This window comes from Hylobates moloch, unplaced genomic scaffold, assembly GCF_009828535.3.
Source record: "Hylobates moloch isolate HMO894 unplaced genomic scaffold, HMol_V3 SCAFFOLD_24, whole genome shotgun sequence".
Lineage (NCBI taxonomy): Eukaryota > Metazoa > Chordata > Mammalia > Primates > Hylobatidae > Hylobates > Hylobates moloch.
Window position 1 is genome coordinate 11,451,333 of NW_026652299.1, and position 18,187 is coordinate 11,469,519.

Sequence of the window (18,187 nt, forward strand, 5' to 3'; positions counted from 1 at the left end):
GACACGAACTCATCATTTTTATGGCTGCATAGTATTCTGTGGTGTATATGTGCCACAATTTTCTTAATCCAGTCTATCATTGTTGGACATTTGGGTTGGTTCCAAGTCTTTGCTATTGTGAATAGTGCCACAATAAACCTACGTGTGCATGTGTCTTTATAGCAGCATGATTTATAGTCCTTTGGGTATATACCCAGTAATGGGATGGCTGGGTCAAATGGTATTTCTAGTTCTAGATCCCTGAGGAATCACCACACTGACTTCCACAATGGTTGAACTAGTTTACAGTCCCACCAACAGTGTAAAAGTGTTCCTATTTCTCCACATCCTCTCCAGCACCTGTTGTTTCCTGACTTTTTAATGATGGCCATTCTAACTGGTGTGAGATGGTATCTCATTGTGGTTTTGATTTGCATTTCTCTGATGGCCAGTGATGATGAGCATTTTTTCATGTGTTTTTTGGCTGCATAAATGTCTTCTTTTGAGAAGTGTCTGTTCGTGTCCTTCGTCCACTTTTTGATGGGGTTGTTTTTTTCTTGTAAGTTTGTTTGAGTTCATTGTAGATTCTGGATATTAGCCCTTTGTCAGATGAGTAGGTTGCGAAAATTCTCTCCCATTTTGTAGGTTGCCTGTTCACTCTGATGGTAGTTTCTTTTGCTGTGCAGAAGCTCTTTAGTTTAATTAGATCCCATTTGTCAATTTTGGCTTTTGTTGCCATTGCTGTTGGTGTTTTAGACATGAAGTCCTTGCCCACGCCTATGTCCTGAATGGTATTGCCTAGGTTTTCTTCTAGGGTTTTTATGGTTTTAGGTCTAACATGTAAGTCTTTAATCCATCTTGAATTAATTTTTGTATAAGGTGTAAGGAAGGGATCCAGTTTCAGCTTTCTACATATGGCTAGCCAGTTTTCCCAGCACCACTTATTAAATAGGGAATCCTTTCCCCATTGCTTGTTTTTGTCAGGTTTGTCAAAGATCAGATAGTTGTAGATATGTGGCATTATTTCTGAGGGCTCTGTTCTGTTCCATTGATCTATATGTCTGTTTTGGTACCAGTACCATGCTGTTTTGGTTACTGCAGACTTGTAGTATAGTTTGAAGTTAGGTAGCATGATGCCTCCAGCTTTGTTCTTTTGGCTTAGGATTGACTTAGCGATGTGGGCTCTTTTTTGGTTCCATATGAACTTTAAAGTAGTTTTTTCCAATTCTGTGAAGAAAGTCATTGGTAGCTTGATGGGGATGGCATTGAATCTATAAATAAATTTAATGGCAGAGATTCATTAAGGACCTTAAGAAATTTAGGGAATATGGAGGAGGCAGACATCAGAGAGCACAAGTAGGTATGATTTCCTACTCATTTAGAAATATCTGGAGATATTTTTGATTGTTACAACCGGGAGAGTACTTCTGGTATCAATTGGGTAGGGCCAGAAATGCTGCTTAACACACTACAATGGATAGGAAAACACACTACAAAGTATCCTGAGCAAAATGTTGGCAGCAGTGAAATTGAGAAACCCTTCACCACAGTATCAGTGTCTCCAGCCAAGCTTTCAGTAGATACTTATTTTATCATGTCATGTTATGTAATAATAAGCCTGTAAAACAAAATGATTCTAAGGTGAATCACTAATGTAGTTATTATTTTATCAGTGTTTTAACATTTTTTTTTTTTCTCACCTACTCAATCTCTTTTGCTTGCTCCTTTTCTTCATCCCTCTTAATAATGAAATACCCCAGGCTCAGCTCTTAGTCCTCTACTCTCTTCCCTTACTTCCTTGTTGAGCTCACATAGTTTCATGGTTTAACATAAATTGATATCATCCCCTGTCCAACTGCTTACTTTGCTTTTCTTTTGTATCTAAAAAAAAAAAAAAAACCTTGAAACTAGCATGCCCCCAAATAAACTTCACGTCGTATCCCCCAAATCCACTTTTGTAATCTCATTTAACGACAACTCTATTTTTCACATGTTTAAAATAAACATCTTGGAGTCATTAGTTGTTGCTGATTTCTTTCCTTCTGTCATAACTCATAAATCAGGCAGTCTTGTTGAATACACCTTCAAGGTATGTCCAAGAGTTGGCTACTTTATATTAGCTTTGCTGAAGGCACCTAGGTTTGAGCCAGGCATCTTTCTTCTGAATTAGTTCGGTAGCCTCCTAACTTCTCTCCTTGCTGCACTTTTCACTCACAACCCAGCAGTCGGAATGCCAAAAAGTGAAAATGATTCCTTATACTGTTTCCTCAAAGTCCACAATTCTCTTAATAGACAATCAATTTGTTCTGTGCCATGCAAATATTTTTCTATAAATTTACATACTGGTACATCCAGAGCATTTTTAGAAGCTTAAGCTATAATTGTCATAAAATAAACTCTACATATTCAAATATACACAGCATATACAATTTCACAAGTTTTGACCATCATCGCAATCAAACTAATGAACGTATCTATGACCTCCAGCTCTTTCCATATGGTCATCTAATTCCCTCAGTAATCTATTCCCCCAGACCCTGCCCACTTCTCTCCCATCACCAGGCAACTACTGATTTGTTTTCTTCATGATAGATTAGTTTGCTCTTTCTAGAATTTTATGTGTATAGTAAGTACCCTTTTTTCTCTGTCCCCTTTCACCCAGCACAATGATTGTGAGATTCATCCATGTTGTTGCATATATCAAGAAGGCATTCTTTCTTTGGCTGTTATGTGGATATACCATCGTTTGACTAGCTATTTACCTATTTATGAACTTACATACTTGTATGTCACTAGGGTTTTTTCAATATGTAGTAGAATCTTATCATAAAACATCATTTCTGCTGTTTAATTTGTTCACTAAACAAGTTTTGAGACCTTACTGTGTCAGCTAATTTTACCTATGTCTTTTTTTAATGATTGCACTCATAGTATGTATATAACATCCTTCATTTCAATATTTATATTTTGAGAAACATAATTCGTTTGATTTTGTCTTGTTATTGCAAATAATGTCTTAGCAGTCATCTTCAAGTATAAGGGTAACAAAGCCTGTATTAGATAGTCCAGGCATTTCATGAAGTGAAATGCGAGATTAAAGAGTATTCAAACTTAATTTTGAATAAGTACTTTCAGATTGCTTTCATAAAGACTACTTTTAAAAAAGATCAGCAATATACAAATTTGAATTTTTCATAATGCTGTTGCCAAAACCAGCATCACAATACTAATAAACTTTTGCCAATTGTTTTTGATGTGTATTTTCTATATTGTGAAGTTTGAACACATTTTCTTATGTTTTATTAACCATTCAAAATTCTGCTTCCAAGTGTCTTATTTTGATCTATGCTTTTTTTTCCTTAAAGTGCTTTATTTTCCATAAGATCTTATTATGCACTATTTATATACTGTAAATACTGAGCTTTTGTAAGATATACACCCCCCTCCCACACACACAAAAACATTTCCTTCAAATGAATTTGCTTTGTTTCTGATGGCTTTTGCTATATAGAATATTTACTTCTTATGTAGTCAGATATGATTGTCTTTTCCTTCAATGCTTCCGGACATCACATCATATTTAGGAAAGTCTTTTATGCAACACATGCACACACTTTCTATTCTTTAATACTTTTACTTTTAAATATTTATGTTTCTGATGTATCTGAATGCATTTATGTGTATATGGTTTCATGTAGAGATTTAACTTCCACCCTAAATACTAAATAGTCTTTCATTTCTCTAGTGATTGAGTAGGCATTTCTATTGTTCTGTGGCACTAAACTCTCAAAACGTATGCATGAGTATGGAGTCCCCATCCTATTCTTTGGATCTCTTTGTGGATCTGTGCAACATTAACATTTTAAAAATGTACTGTAGCATTATAGTGTATCTCTATATATGAACTCCACAGTCATTCATTTAAAAATTATTTGAAAATCTTGCATTTTTTATTTCTAAAATTGTTTTGGAATATTATAAGGATAAACACATTAGAATTAGATTGATGTTGCATTGCATTTTTAGATTAATTTATGAGAAGTCACATCTATTATGAAATCCCTATGATAGAGATGCTAATAATGAATCATTCTTGTGTTTGAAAGGTTATAGTATGTCATGCATAATTGGCCTTAACTGAATAGTAAACATTTTTATAACCATAGTAAGAAATATATGGTTTTCCATGAAAGTTTAATTTCAAAGTTGTTTTTTTTTTTTTTTTTGCTAGTTGTATATTGCCTAACAGGAAATGTGAGCATGTATCTTTCTCCCAAACCTTAAAGAATGAAGTTGTTATATGTACTATGAAAGTTAAAAGAATAACTATAAATTATATGTGGCAAAATGAATTCACAAATAAATGGTTATATAATACTTATATAGCCTCACCAGCATCTGCTATTTTTTGATGTTTTAGTAATAGCCATTCTAACTTGTGAGAGATGGCATCTCATCGTGGTTTTTTAGATTCCATATTTTGTCCACCTTTGTCTCAGAAAAACCTCGATTTAACTTTCCCACTCTTCTCCCTGGAGTTCATTAAGTTAGTCTCCTCTGGTTTTGTCTACCCACTTTTGACCCCCAGACCCAAGCCATCCTCCACACCATAGCCAAAATATTCTTAAAACATTAATCTGATCATCATATGTCCCTAAGTATTCTACTGGATATCCTTTGAAAAACCATTGGTTTACAAGCCCCTTAGTCATTTTCAGCCTCATTTCCCATCACACCTCTCCCATTTTCTTACATAGCTGTAAAAAAGCACATATATATCCCCAAACACAAAGTTTTGTTCTAGCCATACATAGGCCATATTTCCCTACCAAGAATGCAACTTTTTATCTTCCCTTCAAAGTCATTTACATGCTATTTTTTTCTGTCTTCCTTAATTTTCCCAACCAAAGCTCCTTTATTAAAAAGACACTACTTATATTATTATTATACTTATTATCACCTTGAGAATGGTCTTGATCTTGTTGAAGCATCAGATATCTCATCCCACATAATGTGTTTTCAGGTCTTCCAAAGGCCCTGTTGTCATTTGAAGGGACGTGCTCAAAGAAAGACTGAAGAATGTTAATTTTATGCCTAGAAAGTAGCCTACAAGGTGACCCCTTTATTATTCTGGGTTCTGTTTAGACTTGGAAATTTTATTGTCAGTTGAAGGAGTAATAAAATGCTAGAAAACTATAAAGAAACTGGCAAGAAAATGATATATGAAACTCAGCATTTCCTATATTTACCTAGCACATGTGTGCACACACACGTATTCATAATCTGAATGAATTTGATGGATGAGAGACACTGAGATATAAGAACACAATTTATTTTGTGTATATCATATAAATCATTTATATACACATGCACATCTGCTACAAAGACTAAAATTCCTGTTGATCCACAAGGAACTTACCTAATGATTCCAGAAACACACTGTCATTTGCTTCTCTAACTCTTTTCTATGTGTTTGTTACTGTCTTCATCCTCTTTCTGATACATAATTTCTTTATTAAATTCAATTCCTTTTGGTTGCAAACTGATTGATTATATAAAGAAGTTATGTAGGTAAGATAATTGATTGAAATAGGTTAGGCATAAACATTGGGAACACAGGTGATAGAGACAAACTGAACACATCTAATTAAATGAGGGTGCAGCAGGTAGCTGGCTCTTCTATTCTGGAATGTTAGCCTGGTTTCGATATACCAAACTGCATAGCCTTAATTTTCAAGAAAAAAAACAAAACTTTGGATATGTAATGTGACATGTTAATTTTAAAAGAAGTTAGAATCTATTTTTTTTTTAAATTTTAACTTAAATTTACTCCTCAACCAATCGTTTTGATAGGTCTACTCTCAGGTAACCCCGAATTATTTCTCGAATGTTATGCATGTTTAAATTGTAATTATCAGAGGTATCCTACTTCCTTATTTCACATATGTGAATGAACTGGAAATAAGGAAGTAGAATAATATCGGAATTACCACCCCAAGCACCAACAAATTATTCATTCACTAACTAATGCCTAAAAATGAGCAATTACCATAGATATGTATTTAAGTCTATACGAAATGCAGACTTACCCAGAATGGATAATATTTCAAACTGTTATATAATTTACTGTTTAGGAGCTAGAGATGTTCAAAGATCATCTAATCCAAAGTCTTTATTTTATACACCTTATAATATAGAGAGAAAGTAGGACTAGGATTTAAATCAGTTCTTCTGATTCCAAATTCAGTGTGTTTTATAATCTTCCGTGATATCTTTGTTTTTCTGATAGTGTGAATAAAAGTGTTGAGAGCCAGTCTTTCTTTTTATGGAGAACCGAGGTGAATGAGGAATAAAAGTTTAAAGAAAGAACCCTGAAGAGGCTTAAAAAAAAAAGAGTAACAAAATCACATACATTATTGAGTCTTTAATTCAAAGACAAATTTGGTCTTTTTCAAAAACTGTCTGAGAATTACGTCTGAAGTTTCTTTTTCATCTAATAGAAGTTTATTCCAAGTTGACATGATCCTAATGTAGATCTTTGCAGCCTTAAAATTACTCAGATTGAAATAATCTATTGTTCAGTATAAATCATAAATAGAAGCCAAAGTTTTCATCTCTGCAATAGTTTTTTTAATTGCATACACATTATAGCTCTAAATATAACTTTTTCTTGGTTCACTTAGGATTTCTCCACAGCTATATGAGCTCCTTGATTGACATATGAAATGTCTGGATATTTTAATAACATTACTAAGTCAACAGAACTTAGTAATATTTAGAATTTGTGTAGTCATTATTTTACATCCACTCATTGGAAGTGAGTCTGATTCATATTTTGAGGAGCTAAATGTAAATAGTCTTTTCATTTAGTAAAATATCCTACAGAGACACACACACACACAATTTCTTGAGAGTTTTAATATAATTCCATTGGGTGGGAGATAACTAACTTTAATAAAATGAATCAAATTTTCTATTCTTAGATGTACACCAAGATGAAAAAAATCACAAATAAATAAAATATGTGATATCACCTCAATTTATCCTGTGTAAACTAAATTTTCCCAAGGTATATTGCTAACTGTAAGAAATCTGTTAAAACAGACAGCAGTATTTTCATGGCTCAAATGCTTGAACTCCCCTGTCACAGGTTTTTCCTTTTCCCTGTTTTAAAACAAATGTCTTCAGTGACTTACATCTTCAGTTTATTGAAGCAGGAATTGTGACAGATACCTTACAGTCTACACCTATAAAGGGTTAGTAATTTAAACCAGTAACCTCTAATTTTGTTACAATCAAGCTGTCACTTTTTTTGTAAGATGTAAGGGTTTCATTCATTTGACTAATGTATTCCTACAAAGAAGGATGCCTCGGGTCTCAAAACTGGCTGTGTATTTAGAGAGCTTGTTAGAGAAGAAATTGTCTATCTGAAGAAAGCAGTCAAAATGTGTCTTCCACTCTGTGCAACAAGATGAGAAATGCCCTTTTGTTGTCAGGGAAGCTGCATGCTTCTGCAGTCTCTCAAACAGGACACATTTAATTAGAGTCTCTATTTCATGGGTGTGCCTGTCTAGTGAGCTAGCCAATGGGGCAAATGAAATTTTTATATTTTCTTCTCTCCAATCTGGTATGCTTGTTTGTTTTGCTTCATGATTTTTTAAGGCAAGTAGCTTAGCTCTCCTGTTCTGTTTTCCCATGTCAATCTTCATTTCCACTCTCAGAATGTCAGTATACTTTTCCTGTGTTTTTCCATTTTTTTGTGTTTACCTGGTTGATTTTGGTAACTCTCCTTAAATAATTGTGTGATCATAGTAGGAAGATCCAACAGGGGTTTCTGCCTTTCATCCTCCAGTGAACATCCATTCAATATCAGACTCCCTTTTATATGATTAATACTATTCAGAATCCTGGTCAAGATGTGAATGGTAGAGATTATCTCATCCCTGTGAAGCTCAGTACAAAGGGTGATTTCCTAATTCGGCCGTAGGTTGAGAGGAGGTTAATATGTTGTCACCTTCTGACAGTGTTGTCTTCTTCCTCCTCCGCTCCTTTCTTCCCTCTTCCTCCTTATTGTCTTTTCTTTTGTTATTCTCTCTTCAGCGTTGAAAATAACTATTTAGTTTACTGTGAGTCATTGAGGATGAACACCTGGTAACATCTTCACCCTTTGCCATTATTCTCTGAGAATCATCTTGTCATTTATGATATCATAACTTTAGGTGGAATTAATTGCATGTGCCTATTTTTTACCCCATATTCTAACTACGTTAGTTGTTACTTGAATGACATTAGTGATTCCTTGTTCCAGAAGAAGGAGAATAAATGTATACATTAAATGTCTCTGCAAGTCATCAATATATCTTGTACTTATCATGAAAAGTAAGTTTTTTTCCTTTTTCTAATCTATGTTCTTTACCCTAGAAATGTGACCTAAATTTATCCTTCTACAATTCACCCTTAGTAAAATCTTCACCAGCCTGTTTACCTGAAAAAGTATCACCAAATCATACTTCTGAATGCTCTACGAACATTAGGAAACTGGGTTATTAATTGGCATCAGTCTAGGTTTAGAAGTCTAAAGTTGAACGATAATCAGAATTTTTTGAGAATGAATTGAATGAAATGAAAATCTTAAATTCAACAAAAGTGGAGCTTGAATGGAATATGACATATTTTACCAGGGATACAATGAGGATTGAAAATAAGGTGTAAACATTACATCTCACAAACAGAAAATAGATACTTTTTCTATGCTCAATCAGACAAAGGGCATTGTAAGTTTTGTGTCATAAAGGTTTGTGTCATAAGTGTTAGAAAATTACACATATGCTTCAACAGGCTTAAAACAGCTTATAATGGTGATTTTTCCCATTGTCTTTCAAGTTTGTAGATTTATGATTCACACTGACATGCACATGCCATTTGGTGATATATTTACTTTTAAATGATGACAAGTTGAAAATAAAAATACGGTTAGCTTAAATGATACTGGAGCATCCGAAAATAATTTTTTGGTTTGGCTAGGACAAATATTTATATTCTAAACATCTATGAACATTATTTATATGACATTTCTAGAGTATACTGTATTGCAGAATGCTTTACATTTAATTCATATAACTGAGATATCACTGGGTATATGAATAACATTTATCGTTAAAGTTGAGAAATAGGGTAATAAAATTTCATAATTTCAGTTTTAAAGTCCAATAGGTCAAAGAACTGATCATAAATGGCATTAGAAATTGTCTATGGATTCTGCGTTTGATGTAAGCCATATTTTCCTTGAGATCCCAGTAATCATGCAGCAGACGGTGATTTGCAGTTCCTGTTTCTTGGCATCCCATGTTCTTTTTGAGATGTTCCGTTTCTTTTCTTTTAATCCAAGTCCACTGATTGATAATATTGGTTCCTCCGAACCCACACAAGAAGCTTTCATGTGTTAAAAACTCATATTTCCACTGCTTCCCAGGTCTTAAAGATGCTGTTACATATTGATTACACATCTAGTTGTAATCATCTTCAAATAATTGTTTCTACTCTTGCCATAATACCCCGGGAATACCTTCTCACTTTTGGTTATGCACAATAAACCTGGCCACGTCTAATTAATTACTACACTAGTTCCTGCTCAAAGTGATCAAGTTAACTTACGTTCTGTGCCCTTCAATTATTTTCCTTGCTGTCTAGTCTCAATGAATTCCGCTACCTTTGTCTCACAGTAATACAGTAAAACAGAATGTTAAGATAATCCAACCTATCAAATGTAAGATAAATAACAGATATTTTGACTTTCCTCAAAAGATGTTAAAATATAGTATTTCCCTAAATGCGTCTAGCTGTACTAATCATTTTTTTCAATTGTAGAACAAAATTATGTGTGGTGAGGATGCAGAGCATCTGAGTTTTTCTTACATTGCTGAAAAGATTGTAAATTGCTACAAAGTCTTTGAAAAATTTTTCTAGCAGTATCCTATCAAGCTAAGTGTGCATAAACTTGAAGACACTAATTCGATTCCTTGGTAAATACCCAAAGGAATTGAGTGTTTGTATCCACCAAAAAAAAAAAAAAAAGGCACTAAACTATCCATAACTTTAGTTGTAATGGCCTAAAACTGTAACCAAGCCAAGTGGATATCGTCAGAATAACAGTAAACAAATACTACTGAGCAATGAAAAGATTAAAAATTGATATATACAAAATAAGGATACATTTCACAGTCATGATGTTGAACAAAAGAATTCTGGAATGAAAGACTATGATTCTTTTTTACACTGATTTGTTTAAACTAATCTGTGGTGTTAGACATCAGAATTATGGTTACTCTAAGGAAAATATTGACTGCAAGAAGTCACGGGTGACCCTCCTGTGGTTCTGGAAATATTTCAGCAGAGTAATGGTTAAACAGGTGCAATCTGGTTAAACTCTAGTGATCTGTACAATTAAGATTTATGCAGATAATACATCTACAAAGATTGAAAATAGCATTAAGTATCTTTTTGACATCTATATAGCAATTAACTCATGACTATGTTCTTACAATTCCCCCATAACTTCAATATAAAGATACAGAAAACTCTGCTAATATCCTTTTGAAATTACCGTGGTGTGTTGTGTTGTTTCCTTCTAGTGCCCTGAATTTAAAAGGCCCAGGGACATTGCCGTTGACTGGGTGGCTGGAAACATTTACTGGACTGATCATTCTAGAATGCACTGGTTCAGTTACTACACTACTCACTGGACCAGTCTGAGGTACTCTATCAACGTAGGGCAGCTGAATGGCCCCAACTGCACCAGACTCTTAACAAATATGGCTGGAGAACCCTATGCTATTGCTGTAAATCCTAAAAGAGGGTAGGTTAATGGCTTAGTATTTCTACTCCTTGATAATGAATATCCGTTCTAGAAATTATGCTCTATAGATTTTGTCTGTGTAATGAGTGTTCAATGTGTAATAGTGTCACATGCTTTTAAATATCCTTGTACTATTTCTTCCGTAAAAAAGCATGTCCTATTCACACCAAATGACGATACAATTTTTTTTTCTGAAATATTCCTGTATTATGCATTCAGTATACCTGTGTGTCTGTATGTGTGTCTGTGCATGGTTATATGTGTGTATTGCAGAATAATGAGCCTGGTGTGATGTTTTTAATCTAACATTGAATTATTAAAATATTAAGCATAATATAAAACATTACATATAGAGTACTAACATTTTTCTCTGTGGTAATAAAAGATGAAGGTATACACACACACACACACACACATATATATATACACACACACGCACACACACACGCACACACACAAATTTAAAGGTGTGTTACAAACATTTCCTTCTTTTAGTTAGAGATGTAAACCTACAAGCAATGGCCAAAAAGGAAATAGAAAAATGTTAACTAAAACTCTGAATCATCCATAAAGTGGATGGATAACTCCTGAGTAAAAAGAGACAACTTATACTTAATTATTAGAATTATGTAGTCTTCCAAATTAAAGAATAATTTGTTTGGGAAAATAGTTACTTCTCTATAAAAAAATAGCATGTTCATACAGCATCCATAATAAAATGACTATTCTGTTAAAACAAAAGGGGAGTTTCACGTGGTGGAAATATTTTTTCTCTGAGTTTTAATGAAATTTTCAAAATTGAATTTTGGATATTAAATAATGAGCTATGGTACATCATAGTATACAATGACTCTCAAATATTAATGTGTGTAGGCAAGACTTTCTTTAAAATATTGATTCCCCAGGCCATTTATTGGAGGTTCTCAGTCTGTGTGTTTTGAGTTGGACCTGGGAATCTACTTTTTAAGAGACTCTGGGCTGATTCTGAGGCACGTGGTCTGAAGAGCCACTGCTTTGTGGAGCAGAGTCGGGTTATAGCAGCACCATCACTAGGCTAACCTCCTTGACTCACTCTCTTCAGGATGATGTACTGGACTGTTGTTGGGGATCACTCCCACATAGAAGAAGCAGCCATGGACGGTACCCTGAGAAGGATTTTAGTACAAAAGAACTTACAGAGACCCACAGGTATGGTTTCTGACACGCGCTAAAATATGAAGCAGAATGACAAGTATATTGCTGTTAACAGTTATTTCTAGTGTTGTTGGCAATATAAGTATTTTTACAAGTGGATAAAAGCATTTAGAGTATGATTTTATGAAGTTATTTACATTTCATTTCCTATTTTCTCCACTTGAAAATCAGGTCCTTATAACTGTCAGTTATATTACAGGAATATTACTTGAAACTTGCCTAAGTTGTAAGGCTATTAGTCAGATTTCACAGGCATGAAATTTTGACAGTTTATAGCAATATATTTACATTAGGGTATTTTTACAGATATATGTTAATGAAGTTGGGATATTTGGAAATATTCCTAGAGAATGAGAGATGAAATGAACAAATAGGTGGCTAAATATAAATACCTTATGTAAAAGACAGGTTTGGTGATTTTTTTTGCCTTTTCATTCAGAGCTCTTTTCAATATTGCTTTAATCTCCCTGGCCACCTTGCCATCTAAGCTACTACTCCAAAGCATCTGTGTTCTCAGGACTGCCCAGGAATTCAGATCTTTTCTGTCTTCATGATCTTTCTCCCATGCCATTTTTCTCCCAGCTCCCCCATCTAGAATGTCCTTCTAACCTTTGTCTACCTAGTTAAATCTTTCCCATCTTGTACATCTAACTTTGGCACTTCTTCAATAAAACATTTTCAGACTACAGGAGCCTCAGGGGCTCTGTGCCACCTACCCTCCACTGACTATACCTCCACAGAAAGGATATAATGCATTGTTTATAGTACATATTATTTAATAATTATGCATTGTAATATCTTTTGTAGTTTAAATTATTTATATTTAGTGCTTATATTAATCTTTAATGTGTTTTATATCTTTCCATTCATTTAGATTGTTTTTACTCTTTATGGGGAGACGCAATATTTGAAATTTAGTCTATTTACATAAATCTGTTTTCATCCCGTGCTCATTAACAAATATGGCCATTGAATGTCTACCATGTGCCAGAAATTGTTCCAAATGCTGAAGAAACAATGTGAAGCAAGTTCTAACCCTCATGAAATCTATCTTCCTATAGAGGATAGAATATGTATTTATATATACTGTCACATTGTTATACATGCTATACAGAAAAGCATAGTAAGAGATGGGCTGTCGATAGAGGTACTATTTCAGTTACAATGATCAGAGAAGTCATCTCTAGAAGGGGGATATTGAAAGAGAGACCTAACTAAAGAGAGGCAGCAAGTGATGTGAATATGTGAATTAAGAGCTTTTTAAGAAAATAGAATAGAAAGTTCTGAGTAAGGAATTAGCTTAGCATGAAAACATCAAGAAGGTGAGTATGCGTAGAAGCATATAAACAATTCAAGAGAATGGGAGATATGAGGATGGCAAGGTGACTCAAATGCAAAACTGGATTCTATTCTAGCTTTGAAGAGAGCGATTTGAAGGTATTGGCAAGGTAAGTGGCATAATCTCAAACACAGTTTTTATTTTTAAAATACTTCTTTGGTGTTAACATTTTACATAATCAATAGTATATGTAACATGTTTTTATTTTAAAGAATGACGCTGGCAGCAGTTTGTGGAATTACCTGTAGGATGGTACTTAGGAGAGTGCCTAAAATGAGGATTCTTATAAAAGTCATTTATGAAGGAAGTTGTATGCAGAAGCAAGCTATAAAAGACAGAGGGAGAGAAGGGGAAGGAGCCCAGTAAACTGTGTTTCAGGTCGAGGCTAGTCTTGGTTTGAGCCACTGTGGTTATGCTTTGGAGCATAAATTTATGACAGGCAAGGGGATCTGCTTTTGATATGCCCCGTCAATCATAATTGGCCTTGGGGCTGTGATGTTCCAAGCAAAGCTGCTTCAATCAGTTAAGCACAATTATCTGGAGAAGGAGGGTATGTGTGAATCCTCACTGCAAAAGCACCAGTGAGGAACTGGGTACTCCTATTTAGTAAAGGAGATCTGCATAGGCACCACAGTGTCTCCAACACTGGGCCTAGTGACAGATGCATGGATCTGACACTTTCCACGTATTACCCATTCTGCTCAACAACTCTTATGGGTAACTTAGTGATAAACACAACACAGTCCTTTTTCTCACAAAGTTTACGTTAGAGAAAGAAAAAAAAAATGAGGCATATGCAGAATTGTAGTTTTTGCAAAAGGTGAGAATTGTGTCATTGTCATGTTTTATAATAGCAGAGTTCAAAAGTGAGAATGATAACCTCCAGTAAAGAAAAACTGTGTGAAAAGTGACATTTGAATAAGTACTTGAGGGATAGACAGGTAATCCATCATGAGGAAATTTTTAAAAAGCTCTTCATTGGAGTCAGATACACCTGGTTTTGAATCTCAAGGGATTATTTATTAGCTGTGAGACCTCGGAAATGTATTTATTACCTTCAAACCTTGGCTTTATCAATAGAAAATCAACAGATTGGCTGGGTGTGGTGGCTCAGGCCCGTAATCCCAGCACTTTGGGAGGCCAAGGAGGGCGGATCACCTGAGGTCAGGAGTTTGAGACCAGCCTGCCCAACATGGCAAAACCCTGTCTCTACTAAAAATACAAAAAATAAGCCAGGTGTGGTGGTATGTACCTGTAATCCCAGCTACTCGGGAGGCTAAGGCATAAGAACTGCTTGAATCCAGGAGGCGGAGGTTGCAGTGAGGCGAGATCCCACCATTACACTCCCGCCTGAGTGACAAGAGTGGAACACCCTTTTAAAATAATATATATACATATATATATATATATAGTAATAACTAACTTTAAAAATGCCAGATATATGAAATAATATAGTCCTTTGAGCCAGGGGCTCCAATGTAGAGCATATGGATGCTCTGCTGATGTCAGGAATCATGGCACACGTAGAAGGGTACAGGTTGGGTGACATAATATGTGAGAAGAGACCTTAAATGCCAAAGGGCTTCAACATAACTTTTTAGCCAATATTGAGCCATTGTATAATTTTAAGGAGTGATTCGAATAATATGTGCCTTCAAATGACACACTGATTATTATTGTTATTGGGCACCATATAAGACACAATAAAAATATGTTGTTTCAATCAAGTGTGTGGCAGGTGAGCAATGTGTTCCATGACAGGAGGAACATGAAATATTTTGCTGAGGATAATGGCTTCAAGCTGCATCCACGTCCCTGCGAAGGGCATGATCTCATTCCTTTTTATGGCTGTATAGTACTCCATGATGTATATGTACCACATTTTCTTTATGCAGTCTATCATTGGTGGGCATTTGGGTTGATTCCGTGTCTTTGCTATTGTTAACAGTGCTGCAATGGACATATGCATGTGTGTATCTTTACAATATAATTATTTATATTCTTTTGGGAATATACCCAGCAATGGGATTGCTGGGCCAAACAGTATGAAATATTATTGTAGTACTATCTAATAGTATGAAGTATTATTAGATTATTTCTCTAATAATCAGTGATGCTGAGCTTTTTTTCATATGTTTGTTGGCCAAAGGCATGTCTTCTTTTGAAAAGTGTTTGTTCTTGTCCTTTGCACACTTTTTACTGGGGTTGTTTTTTTCGTGTAAATTTGTTTAAGTTCTTTGTAGATTCTGAATTTAGACTTTTGTCAGATGGGTGGATTGCAAAAATTGTCTACCATTCTGTAGGTGGTCTGTTCACTCTGATAGTTTATTTTGCCGTGCAGAAGCACTTTGGTTAAACTAGATCCTATTTGTCAATTTTTTCTTGTTACAATTGCTTTTAGCATCTTCAACATGAAATCTTTGCCTTTGCCTATGTCCTGAATGGTATTTCCAAGATTTTCTTCTAGGAATTTTATAGATTTGGGTTTTACATTTAAGTCTTAAATCTATATTCAGTTAATTTTTTGTATAAGGTGTAAGGAAGGGGTCCAGTTTCAATTTTCTGCATATGGCTAGCCAGTTTTCTTAGCACCATTTATTAAATACAAACTCCTTTCCCCATTGCTTGTTTTTGTCAGGTTTGCTGAAAATCAGATGGTTGTAAATGTGCAGTCTTATTTCTGAGCTCTCTATTCTGTTCCCTTGGTCTATGCGTCTGTACCAGTACCATAGCTTTTGGTTACTATAGCCTTGTAATATAGTTTGAAGTCAGGTAATGTGATGCCTCCAGCGTTGTTCTTTCTGCTTAGGATTATCTTAGCTATACGGGCTCTTTTTTGGCTCCATATTATTATTATTTTTGAGACAGAGTCTTGCTCTGTCACCCAGGCTGGAGTTCAGTGATGCTATCCTGGTTCACTGCAGCCTCTGCCTCCTGGGTTCAAGCAATGCTTCTGCCTCAGCCTCCCAAGAAGCTGGGATTACAGGCACCCACCACCATGCCCAGCTAATTTTTGTATTTTTAGTAGAGACAGGGTTTCACCATGTTGGCCAGGCTGGTCTTGAACTCCAGATCTCAAGTGATCAACCCGCCTCAGCCTCTCAAACTTCTGGGATTATAGGTGGGAGCCCAGCCCATATGAATTTTAAAGTAGTTTTTTTTTTTTTTCTAATTTGGTGAAGGATGTCAATGGTAGTTTAATGGGAATAGCATTGAATTTATAAATTACTTTGGGCAGTATGGCCATTTTCACAATATTGATTCTTTCTTTCCATGAGCATAGTAGGTTTTTTTCATCTTGTGTTTTCTCTGATTCCCTTGAGCAGTGGTTTGTAGTTCTCCTTGAACAGGTCCTTCACTTCCCTTGTTAGCTGTATTTCTAAGTATTTTATTGTCTTTGTAGCAACTGTGAATGGGAGTTCATTTATGATTTGGCTCTCTGCTTGTCTATTGTTGGTGTATAGGAATGCTTGTGATTTTTGCATATTGATTTGGTATCCTAAGACTTTCCTGAAATTGCTTATCAGCTTAAGCTTTTGAGCTGAGAAGACTGGGTTTTCTAGATATAGGATCATGTCATCTGCAAACAAAGACATTATGAATTTCTCTCCTCCTATTTGAATACGCTTTCTTTCTTTCTCTTGCCTGATTGCCCTGGCAAGAAATTCCAATTCTGTGTGGAATAGGAGTGGTGAGAGAAGGCATCTTTGTCTGTGCCAGTTTTCAAGGGAAATGCTTCCAGCATTTGCCTATTCAGTGTGATATTGGCTATGGATTTGTCATAAATGGTTATTATTTTGAGGTATGAGGAACATGAACTCTTTGTTGTTTGCTCTGTGCATAGTACCTGGCAGTGTGTGGTACCGGGGAGGTACCCATGAGTATGTAGGGTTAATGGATGCTGTGTCAGATAAGGATACTTTCCAGCTTTGCATCCAGTAAGGAGGGTATGTAGTATGACATGAGTTTGATTTCAAACTACATTCTTTGATATTTAAAAGCTTATTTACATTGCTTCCCATCTCCCCCAAATTGCAGCAATTTCTAAGAAAATAAATAACTACATACTGGTCCTGGACCACTCATAGTTGTTTGATCCATTAAGCAAATTTGTTGGCCAATGTAATGTCTCTAGTTAAATAAAGTGGATATGAATGTTAGGATTATTTTGCTGTTATTTGAATTTAGTTTACCAACACTGTCATAAATAGATGTGGGTGTGTATGAAAACATGACTTTAATGTAGTTTCTAATCTAAAACTCTAGGGAATCTAACTCAAAAAATACTTCTAACAAACAATTTTTAAAAATAAATTTGACATAATGGTATGTATCCAGTTTTTTTGGCTCCTTTATCACCTCTTAAATCAAGAATATGGTAATTCACACTTGATGGTTATTACTATCTTACAAATTTTGGCTTTCCATTAAAACAGAATGTATATAATCTTTTTCTCTATTTCTGAAAAATATTGTTCTCTCCAAGTCCTGCCTCTTAATACTATGGTCATTTCATATAATATTTTGTTTTCTTCATTTTCTTTTTTTTTCTTTCATTTTCTTCCAGCCTACAATGGAAATAGGGGAACTAGTAGATCTTAGAAAAGTTTAGAGTTTGACAAGAGTGAAATTTTAAAATCCCTAAAATATAAAGTAGTCTTGGTATCAAGGGAGATATACAGAAAATGACTACATAATTAGCTGCATTATCCTGTGTCACTAAAACTTAGTGAGCCTATGTCTGTATCTTTTATAAACCGTTCAAATTGTGATTCTATTATACTTAATTAAAACAAGTATGGCATTTTATTTCAAATTTT

The 18,187-nt window shown here is 34.7% G+C and overlaps 1 protein-coding gene across 2 annotated transcripts in view; it reads left to right on the forward strand.

Annotated features, from left to right (window-relative positions):
* LRP1B (LDL receptor related protein 1B) overlaps positions 1-18,187 on the forward strand; it is a 1,938,417-nt gene that overhangs the window by 1,811,970 nt on the left and 108,260 nt on the right. For both annotated transcript variants that reach the window (XM_058434432.1, XM_032145942.2), the window contains exons 78-79: positions 10,611-10,834; positions 11,916-12,022. In XM_058434432.1, coding sequence (XP_058290415.1) covers positions 10,611-10,834; positions 11,916-12,022 — 331 coding nt within the window. The remainder of the gene's footprint in view (positions 1-10,610; positions 10,835-11,915; positions 12,023-18,187) is intronic.